This window comes from Lepidothrix coronata, unplaced genomic scaffold (assembly GCF_001604755.1).
Source record: "Lepidothrix coronata isolate B3197 unplaced genomic scaffold, Lepidothrix_coronata-1.0 Scaffold158, whole genome shotgun sequence".
Lineage (NCBI taxonomy): Eukaryota > Metazoa > Chordata > Aves > Passeriformes > Pipridae > Lepidothrix > Lepidothrix coronata.
This window is the reverse complement of record NW_016690338.1, coordinates 1324689-1351713: the sequence shown is the minus strand read 5'-3', so window position 1 is coordinate 1351713 and position 27025 is coordinate 1324689. Positions and strand designations below refer to the sequence as shown.

The 27025-nt window shown below is 38.1% G+C and overlaps 1 protein-coding gene across 4 annotated transcripts; it reads left to right on the top strand.

Annotated features, from left to right (window-relative positions):
• Nucleotides 1-26692, top strand: ARNTL2 (aryl hydrocarbon receptor nuclear translocator like 2). Of its 4 annotated transcripts, none has more exons than XM_017829067.1 (17): nt 1-224; nt 7848-7995; nt 9258-9293; nt 11042-11080; nt 13103-13260; nt 14409-14488; nt 14827-14919; nt 15898-16015; nt 16741-16884; nt 18491-18731; nt 19670-19776; nt 19910-20060; nt 21206-21261; nt 21932-22040; nt 22715-22802; nt 23915-24023; nt 24238-26692. In XM_017829067.1, the coding sequence occupies exons 1-17, from the start codon at nt 164-166 to the stop codon at nt 24372-24374; spliced, it is 1875 nt and encodes a 624-aa protein (XP_017684556.1). In that variant the 5' UTR covers nt 1-163; the 3' UTR covers nt 24375-26692. The 4 variants fall into 4 exon arrangements, with proteins under 4 accessions (XP_017684556.1, XP_017684557.1, XP_017684560.1 ...); XM_017829069.1 differs by lacking the exon at nt 1-224 and adding an exon at nt 6161-6469; XM_017829068.1 differs by lacking the exon at nt 11042-11080.
• Nucleotides 26693-27025: the final 333 nt, after the last annotated feature.

The window sequence follows — 27025 nt, the reverse complement described above, 5'->3', positions numbered from 1 at the left end:
ATGTCGGGGCGGGGGTGCTGAGGCGGCGCCGGGGGGAGCCTGGCGGGGCGGCCCCTGATCCCTCCCCAGGGCCGGCGGCTCCTCCTCGGCTCACCTCAGCTCACCCCCCCTGCATGCCGCCGGTGCCGGGGGCGCTGTGGAGCGGGGCACGGGGCCGCCCGCCATGGCCGAGGCAGGAGCGGGGAGCGCCGAAGGCGCCGAGGAGGAGCGGCGGGCGGCGGAAGGTGGGAGCGGGGTCCGCCTGAGGGGCGGACGGCGGGGGCGGCCGTGGGTGCCGTGTGTCGGGTGTGTCTGTCTGTCCGTCCCCCTCGGTGATGTGGCGCGGGCGGGTGTTGTTGTGAGGCCGATGAGGGGCACTCTGGGGTTCCCGCCCTGTGCCCGGCGCCGCTCCGGCGCTGGTGGGGTTTTGTGTTTTAATTCTCGCCGGGCGCTGCTCTCCCGCCCAAGTTCCTTCCCAGGTAGATGTACCCGGGGCGCTCACGGGGAAACCACGGAATCCCTGGAGTAGGGTTGGAAGGGACCTCTGGAGACCATCCAGTCCACCAGGGCAGGGTCACCTGGGGCAGGTGACACAGGGACGCGTTCAGGTGGGCTTGGAATGTCTCCAGAGAGGGAGACTCCACGACCTCCCTGGGCAGCTCTTCCAGTGCTCTGCCACCTTTAGTGTAAAGAAGTTCTTCCTCATGCTGAGGTGGAACTTCTTATGTTTTAGTTTGTGGCCATTGCTCCTCGTCCTGTCGCTGAAAAGAGCCTGGTACCATCCTCTGGCACCCGCCTGTGTGATGGTCAGTCAGTGCTGTTTATTGCCATCATACGGACGTGATGTGCACTAAAAATCTCTTTGGTTTGTTTTTAATTTACTATGTAGTTCATAATTTTTGGTAATACACTTACCCTTGCGTTCCTAATACTCTATTATGATTTTTTTTTTGGTAGGTAAACATAATTTAGTATTTTAGGTATAGTGATTCTGGCTTCTCTGTGTGTGTGTGACCAGGGTTTGATGTTCTTTCCTTGTTTTTAATCATAAGTTTCTGGTACTAGAAAAACCAGGCTGGTTGTAAAGCAGAACCAGCAGCCGCTCCTCCTGCCTGGAAACGAGTTCGGTGCTTCCCCTCTGCGAGGAGAAAGGAGTGTTTCGAACTGGGTTTGGAGAAACAGGAGTGAGCCGCTCCCTCTTAAGCCAGCACTGCAGTTCTGTTTAGTTAGCACCAGCTCTTCTAGGCTTAGTAGTAGTGTTTCATAAACCTCTGTTGGGTTATGGGTGTTTTAATGTATATGGGGGCCCTGGTTGTCTAAAATAAGTTGACAAGTCTCTGCTGCTTGGTTGTCTAAATATTTGGGTAAAATTTTGTGGCAAATAATGTAGTGTTTGAAAACAGAGTGAGGTGTTTTCCTGTAGTATTTTTGCAGTCTGTTGAACTGCTTAAGCGAGGATTTGTTGTTTATATGGTGCACATGCTGTAAGGAAAGGAAATACATAAAATAAAGAAAACCCCAAGTGCATGGATGTTTCCATTTACAGCTGGATTTGGGAAATCAATGTTTTATTGTGAAATAACCCCCCTCCTTGCTTTCTGTAGCTACCCATGTTTATACCTGTTCTTTTACTGGATTTTGAAGAAAAAAGTTTTGTGTTTGTTTGCTTTTAAGATACTTTTATCTTAATTGTTTGTGGAATTAGGTCCACACTAAGGTTGACTGCTTAATAGATTTTTTTTTTCACTTGAGTGTACATGTTGCTGTTGGTACATTTGCACATTGTGAAAAACAAACTCTAAACTGGACATTTGACAATTAGATGATTCCAAAACTTGCAAGGAAACAGCTACTCACCATTCTTTTAGGAGTGTGTGATTGGAGAGGACTTGTGGTTTGTTTTCTATTCACTAATTAGCTACGATGCATGAGACTCCTGATTTCTCTCGGTGGGTTTTACCTGGTGTGAACCTGAAAGTGCCTGGGAAAGCAGGGTACCCTTGCAGGGCCTTCATTAGCTGGTTACTGTCTTATTATAGTTTTTAATACACTAATAGGTTTGGCCAAATATTTGGTATTTGAAATCTGTTAAGTAAATGTGTTACTTAATGGGTGAGCTGTTACTGTTGACTGATTCTCTTCTGAGTGGTGAAAGTAAGTAAAAATAGAAGCAGAGAGTAATCAGTTGCCTCTGTTATTGTTTGATTTAAATGCCTATAATTCAGCATATTATAACTTTTCCTTTCATTTGCTGATATTAAAAACAAATTCAACATTTTTTAATTTAACATAGAAGAGTTTATTCTCTCCATAGTGTTGTTCAGAAGATTCTGAATTCTCTGTCTCTTGCTCCTGCATTACAAAATTTGGGGAAGAATAAGCTGCTTTAGACTGTACATTTCTACTGTTTTCAGAACTCCAGTGAAAATTGTTGGCCCAGCTTTCCATGAGAGATATTGTGGGCAATGATCTTGCTGTAACCAGTCTGAAGATGCTTTTCGTGATCTATTTTAAAGGTCTAGAATAAATTAATTAAAAATAATACTTAATACAACTCTCAACCCTGTTTAGAAAATATGGTTCTTTGTTTTCTACTGCAGTTCAGATCTGCAGGAGCTGTAAAGGGGCATCACAGCATCTGCAACTTTCTTCCTCCTGCAGCACTGTATGTATGGAGGCTAAAAGTATAGATCTGTCACTCTCTAATAAAAATCTGCAGTAAGAATTCACTGAAATAATTTTAGAAAAATAACTCCATGGTAAAATAAGGCAATTTCCATGACACAGTTATTTAACTCAATAGCTGTCCTCTCTGTGTGCTCCATGTGTAGATGGATATATCTGGAATTGCTCAGGTCATCAGAGACAAGGAATCACAGAATGCTTTGGGTTGGAAGGGACCTTAAAAATCATCCTGTTCCAAAGCCCTGCCATGGGCAGGGATGTAGCATTAAGCCCTTGTATAACAAGGAATAATGATGCTCCTCGTGCGTTGGTGTGGTCAAAGAGGGTTTATTCAAAACTCGCGCTCGCTTTTATCCTTACATGTCATGTGACTTCTTCAACCAATAGAGTTATATGTGACCGCGCATGTTCTCTTGGGCCTATTTCCCTGGCACCTCCTTCATGCCTTCAGACACGCCTCCCACACAGGGACACCTTCCACTAGACCAGGTTGCTCAGAGCCCCATCCAACTTGGCCTTGGACACTTCCAGGGATGGGGCAGCCACAGCTTCTCTTGAGGAACCTGTGCCAGGGCCTCCCCACCCTCACAGAGAAGAATTTCTTCCCAATATCCAATCTAAACCTGCTCTCTGTCTGTTTGAAGCAATTCCCCTTTGTCCTGTCACTCCAGGCCCTTGGAAATAGTCTCTCTCCATCTTTCCTGTAGGACTCCCTTCAGGTCCTGGTAGGCCACAGTTAGGTCACCCCAAAGCCTTCTCTTCTCCAGGCTGGACAATCCCAACTCTCTCAGCCTTTCCTCACAGCAGAGCTGCTCCATCCCTCCATCTTATATCTTAAAAAAAAAAAAGGATGTTCATTATGACAGAACTCAATAAATTGCTGCTCCCTAGTTTGGTTTGCAGGGCAGTTTTGGTGTTACTGAACTGGACTCCTTTCAGGAGAAACTAAAGTAGACTTTTCTTGCAGCAAGGTCAGTGCTGCTCCAGTCCCACCCCACACATCCCCCAGGGACTGAACCAGGGGGTTCTCAGGCAGCTTTAACACACATGCACTATGAGGATTTTTTGGCCCAGTGAACCAGAGTAAATGTGATTTAGTGTAAGCTCCCTGAACTGCTTTCAAATTAGAAACAGGGGCTTCTGCACCAGCTGCTTCCCCCTGACCTGCTGCTGTTCTGCCACTGATTTCCCACTGCAGATGCAGCCCAGGAGCTCCTGTGAGCACATTTCAATTTTAATAACTTATCTACTTACGCTGCAGAACCCTCCTGTGCACTTCACAACCACTCCAACAGAATTTTAAGTTCTTTAAACTTGTCACAGCTGAAATTTCCAGCTCAAGGTTTTTGTGTGTGCCAGGAACATACCTCTGGAAAATCCACATTTTAATAGTTTGTGGCATCTGTGATCTTAGAAATTCAATTCAAAGCAGCTTCTTTCTCCTCCTTTCCTTCTGCCAGAAAGTGTTTCAAAATAGGAAGCTGGATTAAAAATTCCTTATTCTTTGAAAGGTTGTGCCAGTGTTACCACATTCTTAACCACTTTTTTCCAAGTCTCATTTATCCTCAGACTGTAAAGGGTGTCACCATAAGTTTTATAACTGTACTTATTCATGGACATTTTATTTCAAGCCCACTTTGCTGCCATATCCTGATAGCTGGATTTGGATGCTGTTTTTTAAACTGGCTCAGTGAGGGTTGACTGACAGCTTTTATATCAATTTATTAATACATACATGACTTGTATCCTTCTATGTGTCTTCTGATAATTCTAAAAAGTCAAAATAATGTTTTGGTACTAAAGCAATAATTTAGGAAACCTATGAAGAGGAAAAGGTGACCTTGCACAGGGGGGTGAGCGGGTCATGAGGTGATAGTGCATTAATTAAGGCATTAATTTTGAAAGACTGTCTTGGGCTTTGTTGCATGTGATACCAATAGATGCTGCAGAATTGCATGATAGTTCTGTAGCCACCTTGGGTAGGATTCATCTCACTCCTTTTTGATGCCCAAGTGTGGCTATTCAAGTCTGAGCCAGTTGCTTTGGTTCTTGTGTAAAAGGTGGATACTCTTGGGCTGCATCTCATGGAACCAACTGTAGGAATCTATTTTAGATGGAGATGAATCACCCTAGAACTGTTGGATTCCATGTAGCCAACTGGAGGAATCTATTTTGGGTAGGGATGAATCACCCTGGAAATGTCTTCCCTTCAAGAGGGGTTGCAGTGGCCACTTTGGATGTGGACATAGTTGTTTGCTCAGATGAATCTCCCCCTTTATGGCTGGTGGAGTTGGGCCATAAGCTTTTTCTAATAGGTTGTGTTTGCTTAGGAACTGAAAACCTGCAAACTGTTGGTGGAGCAAACAGCTCAGGAATGTGGCATGTGATTGGAAAATGTTATTGGAAAAATGTGGAGTCTCTCAAGCCTTGTTTCTTTAAAGTATTGCATGGGATTGACACAGAGGCTTTGCTGAACACAGGAATATGTTGATTTTGTGTGTCTATATCCCACCCCAAACAGCAGTTCCATGCAGCTCATTTGCAGTTGTTCACTTCTTTGCCAACCCCCTGGGGACTGGAATTATTATTTCTTTTCCTTGTAGAAAAACACAAGAGAGTAGGGTCTTATATTTTGAGATGATGAGAACTGTGCATATTCATAATCATTCCTTAAATGCTTTCTTTGCCTGATTACAAAATATACTGACATTAGTGTTAAAATATACTACAATTAGTGTTAAAATAATAGGGGTTTTTTCTGATACACTTACTGGGAATGAGCTATTTTTCCACATGGTGTGTTTGTACTTCTTGGATGGTCTTTGCTTTTTCACAGAGAGAATGATTCCAGTGGGGGGTTTCCTGTATTATTTTCATCTGTCCTGATGTGTTCAACATACTTTTAAAAGATTTTTGATTTTTAATATAGATAAGCTTTTAATATAGATATGCTTAATGCCGAGAGCCAAACATAGATCATAATGGACTCGTCTTTGAGGAACTATTCATTTACCATTAAATTTCAGTTGTCAGTGTGCCAGGGGCATTAACAATGGAATGAACAGTAATAAAAGTGTCATTTTTCCATGCTGGAGTTTTATTGGGCTTGCAAACCAGGCTAGTGTAAGTTATAGCCCTTGAGGTGGTAAAACACATCATCTCTGGTTGAATTAAACTGTTTCTAGTAGTTAAAAATGATTTTACAGGGAAATAATCCATCTCCCAAAGTGAGAGAGCTGGAGAAGAAATCTTTCATCCCACACTCCACGAGGTTGACCCTCTCCAGCGAGAGAGAGGGAGCACCTTGGAATTACCTGGTGTAATGATAATTATTAGAGAGCCCTCAGAGATTATTTTAAATCACCTTTAGTGACTTCTCAGAGCTGACCTGGCCTTAGGAGCTGTTTCTACCCACTTCCTGCTCAGTGAGTGGTAGGTATTAAATTCCACAGAGCCACTTTTCTATTGTGCTTGGTAGTTCTGAAACTTTAAGTTAATTTCTTTATTTGTTTTTTTTTGCACTGTTTATTTTTTAAGTGTTTCCTTTGTTTTGTTTTTTTAAAATCTTAAAATATATATATAAAGAATAACAGTAATTCTGATAGTGTGATGGATAAGTTGGGAAAACTGTGGAAGAGGCACTGGATTTTGCTCCTTTAAAAGGAAGCGGCTCACAAAGGCTGGCCATCTGTGTGCACAGCAGTATTTAGGTCAGTGGGTCTGTGCTGTCCTGCTTTGTTCCAGGACGAAAGGATCTCTTGTGCTGGAGGCATTCCTGTCTTGGAATCATGTAGGTCTCTAGTCAGTAAGTACTCTTTTATGAATATTCATCATGTAGGATTATACTTTAGGAGCTTAATCTAATAATTATAGGATGCTGTGACCTCAGTGAGTTAAAACTACTCCTCTTAAGTAAACAGCTCCTTTGGAATCATTGACAATTTTTGTTCTATAATTGTGTTAATAACAGAAATATAAAATGAGAGACTATTAGGAAGAGGAGATTAATCATAAAAGTATTTCAAATGTCTACCATTTGTGCCCTTGTAGTATTTAGCATGTCATTTTTTAATATCTTTTTATCATGTCATTTCTCTTAATATCTTTTTTATCATGACATTTCTTTTAATCTTTTGAGCATCCTTAAATTGAATATAATGTGTGTCTGAAGTAACTAAGTTTTCTTGCTGTTGCAGAAAGGCTGTTACTTATTTGTCAGGTATTTCTTGATTCTTTGAGTTTCCACCTCTTTTTTTTTTGAGACTTCCTGTGTGACTTAATGAGTTAAAGAGCTTTCTAAAATAAAACAGGGGCTGACTTTGTGTCGTCTGACTTGACAGAGAGAGGATTAGTGGAAGACCAGGCAAGCTGTTGTTTGAGTATTAGCCTATATTCCTTTAACTCTCCAGAGTCATATTCCAGGAGCAAATGAAAACCTAGAAGGTCACTTTTATGGTGCAAGATTTGTTTACACCTGAGAGGAAAAAAAAGTGTGCTTTGTATCATTCTTCTTGCACATTTTTACCTTTTACAGACAGCACAGATGCCAAAAAAAAGGAGGAAGAAAACATCCATTTTTTTTCTTCCTGTTGGATTTTAAAAGTACTCACCTTGGCTTTTGCCCCCTTCTAGAAGTAGGAGATGCTCCCTTCCTTAAATGACTTCTCTGTGTCTCTCATCTGTTCTGAGCATGCAAAGCCTAAAGGAGTTCCTACTTCAAGACCCTTCCATCTTACATGACAAATATCCTGTGTAATTGTGGATTTTATACCAGGACCGTAGCAAACTGGGATTTATTTTTTTTCTATGCAGCTTGTTCTAAGAAACATAGCTCCCTATATATTTTTTAACTTTAATTTAGTTTGAGCCACAGTGTTTGGATATGTGAACTCATGCCACAGCTGTGATTCAGCAGGATGTCTGAGGTGCTGGGGGATTTAAGGAGGGGAGTATATATATTTTATATATATGTTTTATGTTGATGGAGTTGAGGAGATCATTACAGCACTGTGGGAAAACAATTCCCTCTGCTGTACTTAGGTTGGAGCAGTGCAACCTTTGTTTTCTGTGTCAGAGACCTGGAAGCCACATACAGAGACCACTTTTTGTCCCAACTGGGAATCCGAATGGATCCATGCTGATGCAGCTCCTCCTGAACACTGAGCTTTTATTCCCATTCACAGATAATTTCCCAGTAGATGGGAGCCCATGTGTTGCCTCTGGAGTCTCCAGCCTCATGAATCCCATAACCAAGCCTGCCACCACCACTCCTTTCAATGCTCCTGTGCCTGAGATTCCCAGGAAGCGCAAAGGGAGTGATTCCGATAACCAGTGAGTAACTTTGTGTCATCTGACTTGACAGAGAGAGGATTAGTGGAAGACCAGGCAAGCTGCTATTTGAGTATTAGCCTATATTCCTTTAACTCTCCAGAGTCATGTTCCGGCAGCAAATGAAAACCTAGAAGGTCACTTTTATGGTGCAAGATTTGTTTACACCTGAGAGGAAAAAAAGTGTGTCTCTCTGTGTCCCAACTTCAATTTTTACATTTTCTTCCAGATGCATTCTTTGGCAGCCCCCAGTTATTAAAACCAGTATCCTGTAATCCCGTATCCTGGTCTGAAGTGTCTGGATAATGTCTTTAATGCTGCAATTTCAATCCTACCTTTTTTTTGTCTTTTCCCCCTTTTTCTCCCTCTGCTTGTGTGCTGGTAAACACAAGTTATTAAATTGCTTGAAATCTCCCAAGTTCATCTGGAATATTACCTTCAAGCATGAAACCAGATTGTTAATTAAGCTCTTTGATCTGGAACTGCTGCTTCAGTGACCAAAGCAGCCACTGCCTTAAATGTGGGGACAGACCTGTGACCTAAAAATGGGGACTGTCCCATAGTTGTGCTCAGGCTTTTTAAGTGGCTCATACTTGTTTTCTCCTGTTTTGTAGCTGCCAAACAGATGCCAGTTCACCAAAAAAGTGATCTGTTCAAAGCTGTATTAATCAGGCAGAAGTGAGGGGCACAAGCTAGATTTAATGCATTACAAATATCTCCAAACTAGTGTGCAAAACCCATCTTTAAAAAAGGTGGGGGTAGGAAGTTTACATGTATTTGTGATTATTAAAGCAATTCTCTTTAATACCTGTTTCTTCCATGTATATTCCAGTGATCTATAGAATGTACCCATACTGTGGGTGTTGATGTAATTTTCAATTTGGAGATTCAAATGTGTCTTGTGGATCACTGAAAACTCCAGCAATAATTAGTTTCTGGGGGAAAAAACAGAAACTCTCCATTCTTTTTCAGTAGCACTTGTGGATTTTTACCCATTCAGTAGAAGTGTTGGTTCATCAATAGAGTTTCCCTGAAGTTTGGATCTCTCTGATTGAAAAAAATCACAGTCCAAGTCGAAAAACTAATCGAAAAAGTATTGGTTTATAAGAAGTACTAATTAGGTCCTAAAAACTGATGTTCTTGCTGAAAGGAATCAAGTGGGGTTTCCACTAAAATTGTTCTGTGACTTTTCTTCCTTGGGTCTCTCAAGTCATCCTGTTGTGCTCCCAACTACATTTTACTTACTTTATATCCTGTTTCTGCAGGGATACAGCTGAAGTTGATGGTGATCCTCAGAAAAGGTACTTTTTATGAATGAATCCGTCTCTTTTGAGTGCTTATGGATATGTCACACTTCCCTTGATAAGCTATGTGTTTCCTTAAGGAATGCTTCATCCAAGGGCAGGGCTTTGTACAGCACAAGATGATGAACAGGAGGGGGAGGTCCATCCCGTGTTAAGGGTTCCTGGTACTTCTTTCCAAGACATTTCTCCCTGCTTCCAACTTCACCAGACTTGTTAGGATGGAAGTTAAGAATCGGAACAGATGAAAAGTACCTCTTAAATAAGAAGACTGGGGAGGTGAAGGAAATATCCTTACATATCCTTACAGGGCTGGTGCATGTAAACATTTATGTTTGGTTTAACCTTTTCAAATACTTTTTGAAATAGAACTATGTTAAAATAATGAGGTGGCAAACCAGAGTTCAGACTGGCTGTGCAGCATTAGTAAAACCCTTTGTGTATCTGTGTTATGGGATGGTTAATGACATGGTTACTTTGTTGCAGTTTCTTTTTCTGCATCTGGATACCTTCCTTGAAAAATACATTTGTTTACAATAGCCATGCAGTGGCTTTTTTTTATGGAATAAGACTATTTCAGTTGGAAGGCACCTACAGCAATCAGCCTGAGCACTTCAGGGCTGACCAAGGGTTAAATCATGTTGTTAAGGGCATTGCCCAAACTCCTCTTAAACACTGCCAGGCTCCAGGCATCCACCACCTCTCTGGAAGCCATTCCAGTGTTTCACCACTCTCTTGGGGAAAAAAAAGCTCAGTAATGTTCAGTCTAAAGTCCCCTGGCACAGCTTTGAACCATTCCTACATGCCTATCCCTGGATACCAGGGAGAAGAGCTCAGCACCTCCATCTGCACTTCCCCTTCTCAGGAAGGAGGTCACCCCTCAGCCTCCTTTTCTCCAAACTAGACAAACCAGGAGTCCTTGGCCACACTTCTGGATGGATTCAGGGACCTTCACAACTTCACCAAACACCTCCTTATATTTTGGGGCCCACAAGTGCCCACAGTATTCCAGGGGAAGCCACACCAGTGCTGAGCACAGCAGGATAATCACCTCTTGGACCATCTGCTTATGGTGTTTGATGATTCCAGGATGTGGTTTTTTTAGAAAAAAATAATAGTTATTGCTAACTTATGTAAATCTGAACAGTTACAATGAAGAAAAGTCCCAGGGCCTTGCAACCTAAGTCCAACCTACTCCTGTGTTTGCATTTATCATATTTATTATGTTACACTATGACTGTGTGTCCTTTACAATTTTATCACGTAGACTTTCCAGTCATTGCTGTAGGGTATAGGAAAACATTTAATTTTTACTTTTTAAACTATAATTTAGGACCAGTCTAGGCAAGGATTGCTTATTTCATCATCTGACAATAAGATATGAGAAATCAAAATGTGAATAGATGATCTCTCTTGTAAAATTTTAAATAAAAAAAGTAAAATCAAGCTTAGACTGAAGTTATTTGAATGTTCCAATAATGTTGTTTTCTTCAGTTTACAAATAGCCCCATAATTATGAAATATCCCCATAATATGGTCGAACAACTGTGAATATTGGAAGTTGTATTTGGTCTCTTTCTGTTATGCATCACTTGCTACACAAGTTTTGGTTTTAGGAATTTTTGTGGGTTTGCTTTTGCCAGAGCCATAGTAAATTTGTAGCATTTTATGTCTTCTGAAATTTGTGGGAGGAAAGAAGTCCCTGGTATTAAATATGCAATGTAAAACTATATCTTATTTTTGTCTAGGAGTGAAGATGAAGAACATGTTAAAGTGAAAGATTTCAGGTACTGATTTACAATAGAAATATGTTTTGCTAGTAAGTAATGGGATTCACAATAGTGAAATATGAGTTTGTGAAAACTCTCAAATATTTAACAGTATACTTTTCCCTTTCCCTGCTAATTGTATAGGAATTTTATACTAATTTTAATAAAAGTTGCTGCAGAATATCTCAGAAGGTTTAGCAAAAACAGGAGAATGAAATTTTCAAGGTGAAAATTAAATGCAGAACATTCAAGTCATATATAAAGGGAGGAGCTGATACTTCATTTGGGTGAATTTGAGAATTGTTTTTTTTGATTTGTCCACACCTGCAGATATTTAAAATTTATCCCACATAGAAATGGATTCAGCTAAAGCACAACAGAGAATTCTCATGCTGGAACAAGTTTTTGTATAGGGAATTATTCAAGGTTTGCCACTGAACTTTGAATTCAGATCAGTTGAAATTCACTTGTAAGATGCATCCACAATTCAGCCAAATATTTTCAGCTGTAGACAAGCCACTTTGTAAAACTAGAGCTGTTCTATAAAATTGATTTAAAAATAAGTGTTTTGCATTTTTCATGTGAGCAGAGATGTCAAACCAGAAATCCATAATCCACTCAGCATGTTGTCAGAAGTATTATTTATATACTGTGCTAATAATTGTGAAGTGTCCCTGTAATCTAAACAAAATCAATGAAACTAAAATGTTCCAAGATATATTTACAGTTTTGTTTAACTTCAAAATTCATTTTTCTTCAGAGAGTATCCCAGATTGCTATAAAAGATTATATTTAATGACTTTTGTGTTGTATTGTTCATTTTTTTTCCTTGAGTTTTGGTTCATTAGTTGGAAGAAAAAAAATAGAAGGCTCTCTGGAGCTTTTCTTCCCAGTTGTGTTTTTCCAGTGTTTTTTTCCTGCAGCTTTTCTTCATTCCCCTTTGTAACTGGGAATGTAACAGAAAGCTTTTTGAGTCATCCAGTCATCACCTGAATTTCTGCACCCACCTTAATTTTTTATAACTTCTTATTGACCCTTGGAGATGGGAAAGGTTGTTCCCTTTCCTGGAAATGGCTGTATCCATCTTCCTGAGGTTCACAGTTCAAGGAGGAGACACAAGATAGTACTTGATTGTTCCTACAATAAGGAAAAAGTTAGGTGAACCTCTATAGCTGAGCATAACTCCTACAATTAAATTTTTTTTTAAAAGGCTTTAGAGGGAGAAAAACTGATTTCTTGGCAGAATGACCCAGAATCAGTTGTGTGGTGGAGACATTTATTTTTTGGCGAAGTAATAAAAATAACAGACAACGAGGTCTTTAAAACTGCACTTTGTTCTTTCTCACGTTACCAGGAAAGGGAAAGTTTTCTGAGTTATTCTGGTAAATGACACAAGGCATAGCTTTTTCTTTCAGTTCCCACTACATCCCTTAAAATCCCAAGGAACAGTATTGTTTGTTGCTGTGCTGGGAATAAATGCTTGTGTTTGCCTTCAATCTGAGGGGTTTTTAAGGGAATGAGTTACCAGGAAGACACTGCTCATCTCTAGGTGTTGAGAGTTGAATAAAACAGATTTCAGAGAGGCTTTAGCCTGTGCTGGGACATTCTTTTTGGAAAGGAAAAGAGCAGAATGAACACCCCATCCTACACCCCATCCCATTACACAGTTACAGAGATAAGGCCAGGAAGCAGAAATGTCTCCCAGGAATTCCTAAGGACATCCAGAGTTTTCCTCTGTATAGTAGGGTGTCCAGGTAAGCCAAAGGTCACAAGAATAATTTAACTTTTGTAAGTCTTCATGGTCACATATAATCAAATTCTTCCTTGACAATGTTTTTCCTCCTCAGTTTTTCCCATCATTATTGTGACCATTTCTTTCATTCAAGTGAATCCCATTCAGTTGTCCAAGTGTATGAAAATTGTTTCAGTACAGTAGCACTTGTGTGGTGTGTTCCATGCCAAAATTGAACTGGTGAATGTTATGGGGAAAAAAAAGTCATGTGTTCTACATCTCTTTTTTAAAATATTTTTTCTTCTTAGAGAGGCTCACAGTCAAACAGAGAAACGAAGGAGAGATAAAATGAATAATTTGATAGAGGAATTGTCTGCTATGATCCCTCAGTGCAATCCCATGGCCAGAAAGCTGGACAAGCTCACAGTGTTAAGGATGGCTGTGCAGCACTTAAAGTCTTTAAAAGGTGGGTTTTAGGAAACTTAATCCTTGTTCTAACAGTGTCTAACTGTGTATCTTCTTTGATCTCAAATAAATCAAGGATAACTCATTTTACATTTCCTTACTGTATTTAGTTCTGGGTCTGTTCCTCATTTAAATCTCCATCTGTATCTTTCAGAACTTAATGTCTTCGTTTTGCTTAGTATAGCAGAAAAAAAGCCACCCTTCAGTATTTGATATTTTCTATCTTGCAGCCAAGTCATTCCTTGATTCTTTTTAAAAGTCCAGGAGTCAAAAGGAAACTTGCAAGACAAAACATACTTGAACAAAATGGTTGATGACTTTGATAACATTAAAGTCTTAAAAATTACATGTTAAAGAGTACCAAGAAAAAGAGTTATAAACTCCTGGTAGCCTCAGTCAGCTGGCAAAGTTAAAATAATCATGGATCTCAGGGAATGTTTAGTGTCAGGATCAACCCAGAAAATATTCTTTCCTCTCCTTTTGCTATTGCTGGGGTTTGGGATTCATATTTTTTTTCCTCCCCTAAAAAAATTATATCCAAATGCATGTTGCATATTGCATAGTCTGTCAGCAGAACACAAGATTTTGGGGACTTGCAATTTAAACAATCATCTACAAGAAATCTTCAGCTCAAACATTTATGTTTTAACAATAGGATGTGAAAACTAGGCTTCACCCAGCACAGTTATACATATCCTCAAAACAAATGCTTTAAGAAACACAAGATGCTCTGTGGAATTATAGTGAATGATGACATTTGCTGGAAAGTTCAATTGCTATTTACCTCAAAAAATATCTAGAAAAAGTTATAGAAATGCCTGTCATGGATAAAAGTTCTTTATTTTAGGGTGCTTACCATGGGTACTAGAACAGCACATGCAGTGAGTCAGTCTCACTACGTTTAGTGAGACATTCAGTTTAACTACAATAGTGTGGTTTTTTATTTTTGGCAATAAAAAATGGTTATGTACTTGTACATTTGAGATTTTTTTTAATTTTTAGAATTCCTAGAACTTTTAATTATTTTTTTTATTCAGCTGTTCTGGTCACAGAGAAAAAAATACAAAATATATAATAAGTATAACTCCTTTAAAAGTAAATTTAAAATGTAACATCTGACATTATGTCTGGGATTAATCCGTTTTCCAGGTTCCAGCAGCTCCTATTCAGAAGTCAGATATAAACCTTCATTTTTAAAGGATGATGAACTCAGACAGTTAATCCTGAGGGTAAGTGGAAGGAAACTCTCAGTTGAATGATGTCCTTATTAACTTGAATTTTGTAACAAACTTTGCCCAGATCTGTAAATGACTCCCAAGTGAAGCTGGGCTTCTCTGGGCAACCTGTTCCAGGGCTTCCCCACCCTCACAGGGAAGAATTTCTTCCCCATATCCAATTTAAACCTACTGCTTGTCAGTTTGAAGCCATTCCCCCTTGTCCTGTCCCTTGCAAATAATCCCTCTCCATCCTTCTTGTATTTAACTTTAAAAATCAGGTTTAGAAGTGTGCTTTCTTGTAGTAATGTTTTAATGGCATGTTTTTAAAGACAGTATTTTTATATTTCCAGGCTGCAGATGGATTCCTGTTTGTTGTTGGATGCAACAGAGGAAAAATCCTGTTTGTCTCTGAATCAGTTTGCAAAATACTGAATTATGATCAGGTTGGTTATAGTTGACTTTCTTGCTTTGCTTTTACCTTGCATTTTCTGAGAAATTTGAAAACTTGTACATTTTTATTATTTATACCATTTCTTGGACTTTCTTTGGTTTAAACCAGACCTGGTATATCTTTTCTTGGAATTTCTTTAAAGCTTCTTCAGAGTAAGGCTGAATATCCTGTAATAAAATATTTGCAGGTACACTAAGTGTTCCTGACCTGAGTAACAGCCCCAGATTTCAGCTCATCCTGAAGAAAACTGCTACTCTGAGAGGATAATTGGAAGATGTCCTAATTTCTGTGTGCAAGAGATTTTCTTTTACATAGTGAAGTGATTTTCAGGGGTTTTTTTTTAGGCCAAGGAAAATTGGTAGTTCAGCAGTGGAGGTTAATTAAAGCTTTCCTTGGTGATGCCTTTATGCTTGGATGCACTGCATAACACATTATCCACAAGAACAACCTGAATGGGACTCAGCCTGTGGAATAAGAGAAATAGGAAAAATACAAAATACCCTTGATTAGTTGACCTTTAACATCATGGGCAATTACCACAAGTAATCAAGGCATGATAATTTGTTCATGAATCTGTGACTTCTGTTTCACAAACAGAGGCTAAAACAGTCAGTGCTGCCATCTGGGTACTTGTATAACTTTAAACCCATTTGTGCTGCCTTCATTTTCTTCAGAAATGTGAGGATTTTCTTCGTAAATGGAAGGATTTTCTTCACTAATGTAAGGATCACCAATCTGAACTCTGTTCCATACATTTATTTTTATCTTTTTTTTTAAAGAAAAAAAGCAAAACTATCCTTTTCAATTGAAGTGAAATGAATCATCTTAGGGGAACAAGCATAAAGCAGATTTCATTTTTATTTTAAACTTCTACACTGACACTTATTTTTCTGAGATAAAGTAACACGTGTGGAGGCCCAAACTGGTGTGGTTCTCATCTCTTCTGGGTTTTGTTTTGTTTTTAAAACAGGCCAGTTTAATTGGACAAAGCCTGTTTGATTATTTGCATCCAAAAGATGTTGCAAAAGTCAAGGAGCAACTTTCTTCCTCGGATGTCTCCCCTCGGGAGAAGCTCGTGGATGGCAAAAGTAAGTCATATTTGAACTCAGATTATTTTTAAAGAGATGTCAGTAAATCTAGTTATTATCCAGGATAGATTAATGTATTTTTATGTGCTTGGGTGTCCTTGTGACCCATTTGAATGTGTATCTGCTGCTCAGAATGCATTTGCAGTTAAAAGTTAGCCCAGAAAAGAATTCATTTTAGATCATAAGAATGACTGAGATTTGCACTGTTGAACATTTACCAAACTGTGGTCTGACCTTTTTCCTACCAGGAACACTACTTTTTTTTCTTGTATTTGCTAGGTCTTGTCAATACAAAAGACCTGATGGGATAAAATACTCCAATATCAAGAATCCCTGTCTTCTCTGAAAATGCTAAGTGTCAATCCTAATGTAACCAAACCTTCCTCTGCTTACAGTTACTTCTAATATGGAGAGCGTTATGTACTGTGCATCTCAGGGCTATTTTATAGCTGGCTTTTACAAGCATCTTTGTGCCAAAAACAAGTTGAAAGTTTATTAAAATACCACTCAAAATGCCAGGAGGGGTTTAAAAAATAGTTTGGTAGCTCATTTTTAATTCTGGAATCTGTGGGACAGCCGTGTTTTATTTATTATTTAAACTTAGACTTATTTCATTGTAAGGCCAAGATTTATTTAGGAGAATGTAATACTAGAAGCTACATGTTTTCTGAAGTGTTACTGTCTGATTTTGGGCTTTTTTAACTGCTTTACTGAATTTTTGTAAGCTGGCTTGCAAGTCCACACAGATTTCCAAGCTGGACCGACTCGGCTGAATTCCGGGGCTCGCCGTTCCTTCTTCTGTCGGATAAAGTGTAGTAGGACCACAGTGAAGGAAGAGAAGGAGTGTTTGCCCAACCCAAAGAAGAAAGGTATTCAACCAGTGTAGATCAAAGGGGGGCTTTTTGTCTTGAAATTTGGTATGTTTAAATTCCAAGTTTAAATTCCCAGCCACTTCTGTGACCTGTGTAGTTCTCGCTGATCTCACAAAGTAGCTGTAGAGAAGTGTAAATTGGAAAACCAGTCTAATTGTACCCTTTCTCCTCCCTGTTCGCTCCTGGAAAAGAGGGAGGGAGGGAGTTACAGTGGCTGTTTAGGAGCATGTGGTCTATGGTGGTCAAATTTTAGAAGTCTCAGGGAAATATTTGAAAGAACTGGAGCAGATCAGAAGAATGAAACTAAATAACTTTGTCTTGAAGACAACTGAGTGAATAAGGCCTGCAAACTCTACTATTTTGAAGGAAAAAAAAAAAGCAAGTAAACCAACTTTTTTTCTGTTTTACTTTTTGTGTTGTGTGTATTTGAAAGTATGAGTTTTCCTTTTTTTCCCCTTTTCATTGTAAAGTTATTTTATCAGTGTAATTCCATTCATTTTTCCAAGAATTGTAATTTAGTTCATATTTTTGTTATGCCTCTACAGTAATCTACTCTTGTCAAATTTGCAGTGAGAATTTCAATTTTAAAATGTTATTTCCAGCTTTTGTTTAATACCTTAGTCTTGATTTTTGCAAAGGTGTGCTGAAATTGTTTGATCCTGAAAAAAACCCCTCCAACTTCTCTTTTTCAAAGTAACCTCTTACTGTTGAGATACACCACACAACTGTAAAATTTAAGAGGCCCATAAGTGTACGTAAAATAGAATTTGGTATCCCCTGATGTGTCAAATAACTCGGTGAGATAAGAATATAGCTTGGATAAATGTTTGTTGGGAAGGCACCTGGGAAACTGGGACAAAGTCACAGTGGGATAACTCAGTTTCTCATTTTATGGAGTTGATAAGTGTTTTTTTTCTAGTTGAGAGGAAATCAAACCTATGGAAAGCATAGAGTTATCAGGAATGCTTTGGCATTTTTTTGGGGAAGACAGTTCCTGTAGGACATGTAAAATCATCTCTATGCCTTGATGCATATGAGGGTGTTTACATGTTATGTAGGTGACAAATGTGCTGTAATTTAAGACATGTAAAATATTTGTTTTCCGAGAAAATTGTGGAATTCAGAAGCCTCAGATAAACAGAGAATAACCTGGATTGTTTTGGGTTGTTCACAATTGATTCTTTTAGCAGTTGCAGTAAGTATATGTTAAAATCATTGTGTTCACAAAGAATAAATTGATTTGGAAGCTGCAGAGGGCCTTTCCAGTGAATTTTAATTTATAATCCATATGAAACCATATAAAGACAAAGTGAGCTGTGGTTACCAGACTGTTGGTTTGCTTTTTTTTATTGTGACGCTATGTTTGAACTGCCAACACCTATAACTTATCTTCCTAAATCTTACATAGGGTTAGAAGCACTCTCTCCAGGTAAGTCAAAATTAAGTAGTACAAAATCAATTTAAAATTGCTCTGTAAAATTATCTATAGCCTTTTAGGTAAAAATAAAATGTAGTTGCTGGTCTCATGGCCAATAGAGTAAAAAAAGTAGTTTGATTTTCTTTTTGAACAATAACTGCTTCTTAATTCATTTCTTTTTATCAGATCACAGGAAATACTGCACCATTCACTGTACTGGGTACTTGAAGAACTGGCCTCCTAATGAGGTGGGAGTAGAAGAGGAAAATGATGCAGAAAAGGAGAGTAGTAACTTTAACTGCCTTGTTGCAATTGGGAGGTTACACCCTTATATTGTTCCCCAAAAGAGTGGAGAGATAAAAGTCAAAGCAACAGAATTTGTTACACGGTTTGCCATGGATGGGAAGTTTGTTTATGTAGATCAGCGGTGAGTGTTTTGTTCTTTGTGGAGAGAAAATGCCATTGACACCACTAATTAAATTTTCTGTCAGAACTGTAATTTCTTGAGCAGGACAGAATTTCTAATTAGAATTCTTGAAAAATTTTCAGAATTTTTCCTGCTGTATACAGGAAATATTTCAGTCTGAATCTATGAGTACTTGGGCTCTTGGTTTTTTGTTTTTTTTTCCCAAACATAAAACTTAGTGTATGGAAGTGTATTGTTCTGTAGAAATGTGTTATAAAATGCACTCATGTACTTATTTATTCATAAAGAAAAATCTCAAGTTAGAGCTTCATAGCTCTGCATATGATTAAAGTAGTAGACATTTAACGTAAAGTTATTCTTAAAATCCTACTGTTTGGGACAAATATGTCTGAGTGAGGTACCAAATTATTTCATTAGAAATGAAAGCTAAGAAGTTCCTCTTTTTTGAACTTTCTGAACCAGACTTTTATTTATTGTATAGACTGAGTATATTTTATTTGTTGTATAGACCTTGCATTTTGAATTTCATTATTGCCACTGGAGATTGTGTTGCTTTCACTCATCTGTTCTTTCACCTGAAAGTGTCAGTGTAACCCTGTTCCTTGGAGTGGCAGAGCAAAATTGAATTACTGAGCGTTTTAATGACTCCTTTTGTGTGACCAGTTCTCTGACTGGCTAATTATGACCTAATCACCATAAGTATTTTGTGTGAACATGTAGTTTGTTTGTTTAAACACTGGGGTTTTTTGTCTTTCAATTACCATTTATTGCAAATGGATAATTTGCAGTGAATTGTTCTTTCAGAGCTGTACTAGTGCTTTATTCCTTTTCCCAAACACTGTTTCTTTAAATATTAATTTTCTGCTTTACCTGATCCTGAAAATAACAGTTTTGCAATTGTTTGAATCCTCTGGAGTTCATCTTTTTGTTTCTCACAGTGCAACAGCAATTTTAGGTTACCTGCCCCAAGAGCTTCTAGGAACTTCTTGCTACGAGTACTGCCACCAGGATGATCACAACCATCTAGCTGAAAAACATAAAGAAGGTACAAAATAATATCATTAAAACACTAATTATGGAAGTTCGGCACGTCCTGAGCCTCCCTCCTAGTGGTTTGCTTTTTAACTTTACCTTCCTAAGTATAAATATGGTGACTATAACTTTCCTTTCTTATCTAGTGCTGCAGAATAAAGAAAAAGTCTTTACAAATTCCTACAAATTTAGAGCAAAAGATGGGACTTTTGTTACTTTAAAGAGTCAGTGGTTTAGTTTCATGAATCCATGGACCAAAGAACTGGAGTACATTGTGTCAAACAACACTGTGGTATTGTAAGTAATTCCTATCATGTTGGTTTTCCATTCATCTCCATGTTGGTTTTTTGTCTTAATTACAATTAGCATTAGCAGAAAGCAGCCTGTTTAAGAAGCAGAACAAGGCTGGAAAATATCAACACAAAAAGGGGCTGAGTAACCTGGACAAACATTTTTTGGCCTTTACCAGCTATTTTTATTTCAGCCCTGAGTCATGGATTGGACTTTGAAAACTGTGCTGTTTCCTGGTAGGGAAAAACGAGGTGAAAGAATTTCTTCTTAGAGGAGGAAAGGAAGGATCTTTTAAGAAAAGGAGATATGAGTAAATGGACATGTCGAGTTAATTCTGCTTTTCCTCCTTGGCTTTACAAGACTTCATATGTCAGTTGACCCAATTTTAAGGGCTCCTCCACTTACCAGGTGTCAGAAGGTGGAGAAAAATAATTGATAGATACTCTCCAAATTGACAGCCTGTGGGACAGTAAATAGATGTGTTCAATTCTTTTTTTTTACTTTTAATTCTTCTTTTTCATTCTCCTTGCGATGGAGCAATAATTTGGATTGTTCCAGTGATACTGGGGGACAGAGAGGATTTTAATTCCATTAAAATCTAAGTTGCCAAGGGGCCTTTTCCTTGTTCTGTATCTGGTTCATGCCTTAAGTCAACATCACCCACCTATTTTGCCCATGTCCTTTTTCCTCAAGAAGACAGAGAAGAGCAGTTAAGACAATCAGTGCTGGGCAGCAGCCAAGGGACACTTTTGCCTGCCCTTGGAAATCTGTCTGGAGGAGGGAAGGGAGGCACCCACTGACCTGTCCTTATACTACTTGTTCCTGGTTACCTGCTCTCCCTCAGAGAATTAAATTCACAGTCTTGTTCTCTTGCCATGGAACACAGACAACCATCTTGGGTTTCTTTTTTATTTGGAGAATAAGTGGGAATTAATATTTCACCCAGAAACAGTGCAAAGGATTGAACAATGAAACGTGTAAGGAATTTCTCATTTTTACTACTTTGAGGATGTCAGTTTTTATTCTGTGTGAAGTATTTTTGAAATCAAATGTAAATATGCTGGATTTTGCCCTTGAAAAATTAGCTGATTTTTTTGTGGTTTGTTTTTGTGTGTGTGTGTGTTTGTTTTTTTAATGTATGTAAATCTCAGAGGTCATAAAGAGTCAGCTGAAGAAGAGGTTCTCTACAGTTCCCAGCCTGCAGAAGGCAAGTGTTGCTTCTTACAGTTATCAGACGTGCTTTTCCTGATCAGTCATTTCAGATTTACGCCCTCCAGGAATTTTTTTTACTGTAGATTGTGTGCAAGGAAGGATTAATTTTTTTTAAAGCTAATTCTGGTGACAGTTTCTAGCTACTAGCATCCTAATTCATATCATTCACAGAACTATAAACAGAAGCATATTTTTAATTTCTAGAAGCCTCTGTTGTAGCAAGGATTTCATTTGGTAGGATATTATGCTTCTGGCACAGAATTTATTCATATTTTATCCACTTTTCTGAAGAAATGCAGTTGTGCTCTGAGTTTACCTGTTGAATACAGAGCAGTACTCATAGATACATTTAGTTAATTTTTTTTTGTGACAAATCAAAGGGTTTTTCTCCCTCATATGCTTTGCATTGTCCGTGAGAGAGACTGGAGGTGGCAGTAATTAAAGCTAATTTCATGACTGGAGAGCAACAGTTTTCACAAATACATTATTCACTTGGCTTTATATTGCAAAGGAGGCTCACAACACCCTCCCCCATGAATCAGTGTTTTCAAGAATTTGATTTCTGAAAATAAGAGATACAGAACAAAAACTACTTTAAAATGAATTCTTGCTGTGCAATTAAACTGCTACAGATTTAAAGCTTTGGGTTTTTTTTTTATCTCTAGATGCTGTAAAACAGTCTTTAGTAAGTGTACCTGGAATGTCCTCTGGAACAGTCCTTGGTGCTGGAAGTATAGGAACCGAAATTGCAAATGAAATATTAGAGTTGCAAAGGTAATAAATGCTCAGCATCATCATTGGGCTTTTAAACAAAGGTGGGGAAGAGGTTTTGTATGATATGTGGGGGTTGCTCAGGTTTCATTTTTGTTAAGTGTATCAAATATTTTGAGGCTGAGCAGTGGCATTGTGAGATACCAGTTCTAATCTAATGTAGCAATGGCAGAACACATCCCTGGTGTGGATAAACAGTTTTTTCTGGCCATGCCATTTTCTTTGAGGAAAGGATTATTTAACTGTGACTTCCAAAGTGTTACTGTGGTGCAGCTGCTTCACATAGTGTTGAATTGGGTAGATAAACCACTTGGGAATGGGAAATGACTTGTCTGAGAGTAGTGTTTATGTTTTTCTGGTAGGAAAACTTTCCTTGAAACACTTCCATAGCCTGTGTTGTCCCGGAATGTAAACCTGTTTCCAGTCCCAACTCTTCCAGGAGTTAAGGCTTCATCAGAAGGTCCAACCACTCTTGTTAAGGTCAAATTCAGGGTGATGGTAATATCATCTCATCAGTTATCTGAGCGTTAGTTAAAATTTAAGACCTTGAATTTAAGACCTCTACCTGACCAGAGCTTCATCACTGGGGAGCTCTGCTGGCTTCTGCAACACAAGGGCTGTTATTCAGTGTTTGATTAATGGGACCTGGTAAATCAACTAAATATATGCAATTTTAGGTTGCATTCTTCACCATCAGGGGAGTTAAGTCCATCACATCTCCTGAGAAAGTCCCCTTCTCCAGCTTTACCTGTGAACTGCAGCGATGTGAGTATGGAACTGCTGTAAAAATCTAAAATTACAGGGTTAATATCAGTCACCTCTTCAGTCTGACAACCTGAAGAGCAGCTCTGATTTTCTCTCACTTGTATTTTTAATCTTTATGTTCTTGAAGACCCTTTAAAAAAATCTGTGCTGTTTTGAAATGTTTAAAATTGTGACTTTGAAGGTGTTCCAGTAGTCTAAAAATTGTTAGGACATGCTGTTTTGTTAATTTTGTGGTGCTACACACACTAATAACTTTATTGTACTTATTAACCATAGCTATGGAATAATTAACATATTTTTTAACCTAACTATATTTTCTATTGTATTATGTGCACTGTGTGAATAAACATTTACCTCTCCATCAGCACTTTTTGAAGGTAAATTTCTTTCCATTTAAAGACAATTTATCATCCCATTGCAATTTTCATTTCCTAATAACACTGCTCTGGACTGGGAGTTGTTTTGGCTTCTTCCCTTTTCTTATGATCAGTTTCCCCTGTGTTACCACAGATTTCTCTGCCAAATATTAGTTGATTTACATATACTGAACTCTAAATCATGCAGTATCTTGTCATAAGGATAATTTCACTGTATTCATTGAAGGATTTTCTTTATTCTGTGCTTTGGTATCCCAGTGTTCCCAGAATACTTTTGGAAAGCATTTCAATTTTATTAATTCCCTAGTGGAAATCAAGCAATCCAAGAAACTGTCCCGCTAAATCTCATGTGTGTGTTACATTAAAAAAATGGGGGAAAAGTAAAAAATATTATTTTTTTCTGATTGGTTTGGACTAGGATGATTTTAATCTCAGTTGTTGCTATGATTAGTATAGTGTAATGCACATAGAACATGGTAGGTATGAGTTGGGGTTTTTTTAATCTTTTAGCTGGAACATTTTGATGTTGACAAACCTGTTGCTGGGAATTTGTAATTTATTGTGGACATGGAAATTATTTTTAAATGCAGAAGATCTGCCTGTTGATGCCTGGTTTTCACTTTCTCTATTTAATTCTTCACAATCTGACAGCAATTTATAATGTTCCTGTAATGTAATAATTGTGACTAAGTTTAGGGTTTAATTCTGTCCTTTTCAATCCTTCTGTTCTTTCAGGTGCCAAATAAAGAGCTGATCCAGTTATGTCCTTCAGAAACAGAAGTTCTGGAGAATTCCGAACAAACCCGGGGTGCTATTCCATTTCCCAACAATGAGCCTCTACTCAGTAAGATTGATTTCTCTTGGGGATGTTTTGGGAGCTTTTTTTTCTTTCTCCTTATTAAGTCTGTACAAAAACTCAAACCCACCAACGTTAGGAACAGGGTTAATTGGTTTTAGACTAAAAGGGGGCCAATTTAGGTGCTGTTTAAAAACAGTTACGTTTTGAAAGTTCTTCGTGCTTCTTCCTGCTTATGCTGATGTTTTAATCGCTTTTCCAGGTGGTAATTCCCAGCTGGACTTTGATGCAATATGTGAAAATGATGACACTGCCATGACAGCTCTCATGAATTACCTGGAGGCTGATGGAGGCCTTGGGGACCCAGCTGACCTCAGTGACATCCAATGGGCTCTCTAGTGTTGCTTTTTTGGGATAAGAAGGAATGTAAAACCCATAATGCACAACAACCACACATCCTCAGTACTGTATTATAGTTTTTTTAATGTCTCAGTTGGATTCAAACTTACTGTTTATATATATTTTTAAAGACTGAAGCCTTGTTCAGAGAGACACAACTTCTGCTGCACCTCTGGAAAAATGCAATATTTTTTTTTCATGATGAGGAAACCTTGAAATTTTAATATTGAACCATCTGTAACTGGAATGCTTAGAACACATTAGTATATTTTTGCTAAGAAGCTTTAACCAAAAGGTACTGTACAAAGTACAGGAATACTTATTTCTTAGTTTTAATACTTAAACTTTTATTTATTGGTTTTGTTTCAAGCAGTAGAATACTGGTTATCCATGTTACCTTCTGTAGAACCTACTGTACTTGTATGGTTTGAGGATATTTGTAACTATTAAATTTCATGGAAATGATGATTTGCACACACTAGAGTTGTAAAAGAAGGTGTTGTGATTCTCAAATGATGCAGTTTGTGATTCCTTGCCCTTCTCAGCAGTGCAATTTTTGCAGTCAAAAGTGAAAATAAAGAATACAGATCTGGGAACAAAGGTTGGGATTGGATCCCCAGAACAAACAGAAGAGAATGGTTTGAGAAAAACAATCATTTTCCCAGTAACCAACATGACAAGGGTATGAGAAAAGAACACCAAACTTTTTAATTACTATTTTGTATTATTTTTAATGCATTATTAGTGCAGAGAACCCGAGACAAACAATGCCATAACTGTAATAAAGCACTTTGCTCTTCTCCCAGGTTATTTTCTAACTAGAAAAGTCTGAACAGACTGTCTTGGTTCCAGAGTGAGACTTGCACTGTCTGTTAGTGAAAAAATGTTAAATTCTAAAGCCTCTTTTATAGTCTCTGTGTTTTTGGAGATAAGGAGAACTTTCTATTGCTTGAGTCTGTGACTTTTTCAAACCTCTCTGTAATATGGCCCTGTCTGTAAGTAAATGCTATGCAGGATGGTCCTTTGGGGGGCAGCTTTTGCAAGGATTGGATCCCAGTTACAGCAAATGACTCAAGAACATAGCACTTTATAGCTTTTATTAGAACAGTATAGCATTAATATATAAGGTGGATCCTTTTATCTCTGGATTAGACAAATTTTTGCATAGTTTTTTCCCATTTTCTCGGTTGTTTTTGTTTTAATTCAGGTAATGAAAGGAAAGCATTTGGAGATATTTGAGATGTGCATCTTTTAATAGAGACATTTAAGCACAGGTACTACCACGAGCTCTATGGCATTTAACACCCCAGGGCAGTCTGTTCCAGGGATTTTTGGGAAGGCTAGAGTGTGGGAGCACATGGATGTGGTAAACACTAGATGTCCCCCTTGTCCTGCTGGTAACCACCACTTGAACTTGCTCCCTGTTGCTTGACAGAGGAGCTTTATATCTTATAGATATGATTTTTTTGGCACGCGAGGAATTTTTTTGGTGATGTCCAGATTTGTCGGGTTGATTTTTCTTTTTTTTTTTTTTTTAAAGTCTATATTCCTGCTTTCGTCCTCTTTTTTTTTTTTTTCTTTTTTCCCCCCACAGACCTGGGGCCAAAATGATCAGTTCTCTGGCTTTATTCAAATGAACTTTTCTGTTTTTTCACACAAAATTAATTTTGGGCAAAGTGAGAAAAATAAACAGGTACTTTCTAAGAACTGATAGAAATCTATTTGCATAAAGGAAATTTGAGAATTACAGGTTTTGCCATTGTAAAATGCATTTTCTTTTTTCTACACTAGAAATAAATTCTAAATAAAGCAAGAAATACAGTAGTTAATAGATAAGTGACTATATAAATAACTCAAAATTATACAGACTTTAAATAGTTTTTTTTCAACTAGATTAGTTTGAAAATGGGGCAGCTGTTGTTACTGAAGAAGCATATTAGTTCTTTCACAAGATTTATATAAGTTAGTCAAACCATTTTTTTGGGATTCCTGGCTTTCCCTAAAAAAATAAAAACAAAACTGTAACTTTCTTTTGCAGTCAATGATCAATATTGTGGCTCTCAATTCATTTCTTAGATTCTCCCTTTACTATTTGTGAATTTTTCTGGCTTACAGAAATCTTTACAAGAAAAGGTATCACTTTGTAAATATTTTTAGTGAACTGAATAGATATTTTTGAATACAGCTGAGATAGTTTGTGCTTATTTCTGTTTGTATAATAACACAATTCTGGTAAGACATGGACAATGTGTGTGTTCTTTGGTGCAGGTAATCAGAGGATGTGGTTAAATCAGATTAATAAATGTTATTTTGATGCACTGCTGTTATTCTGCTAACAATTCTATCTAATACTGAAGTTAAATAACAAATAATCCTACTTTCAGATCTCAGGGTCCTTCCCTAAAAATATAAATGGGAAGACTGAACTAATTTGGTATCTCAGTGTGATATTCCCCAGCCAGGGTAACCTTGTAATCCAAACTAATGTGCGTTTTTTAGGTACTAAACCCCCCCGAGATTGCAGTTTAATTGGGCTGGCTCTGGAGAGGAGGTGCCTGCAGGCTGGACCAGGGAGAGGCTGTTGAGCACATGGATATGATCCTTAGGGAATCATGTGGCAGGGAGGTGTGGTAAGTGATAAAGCAGGTGTC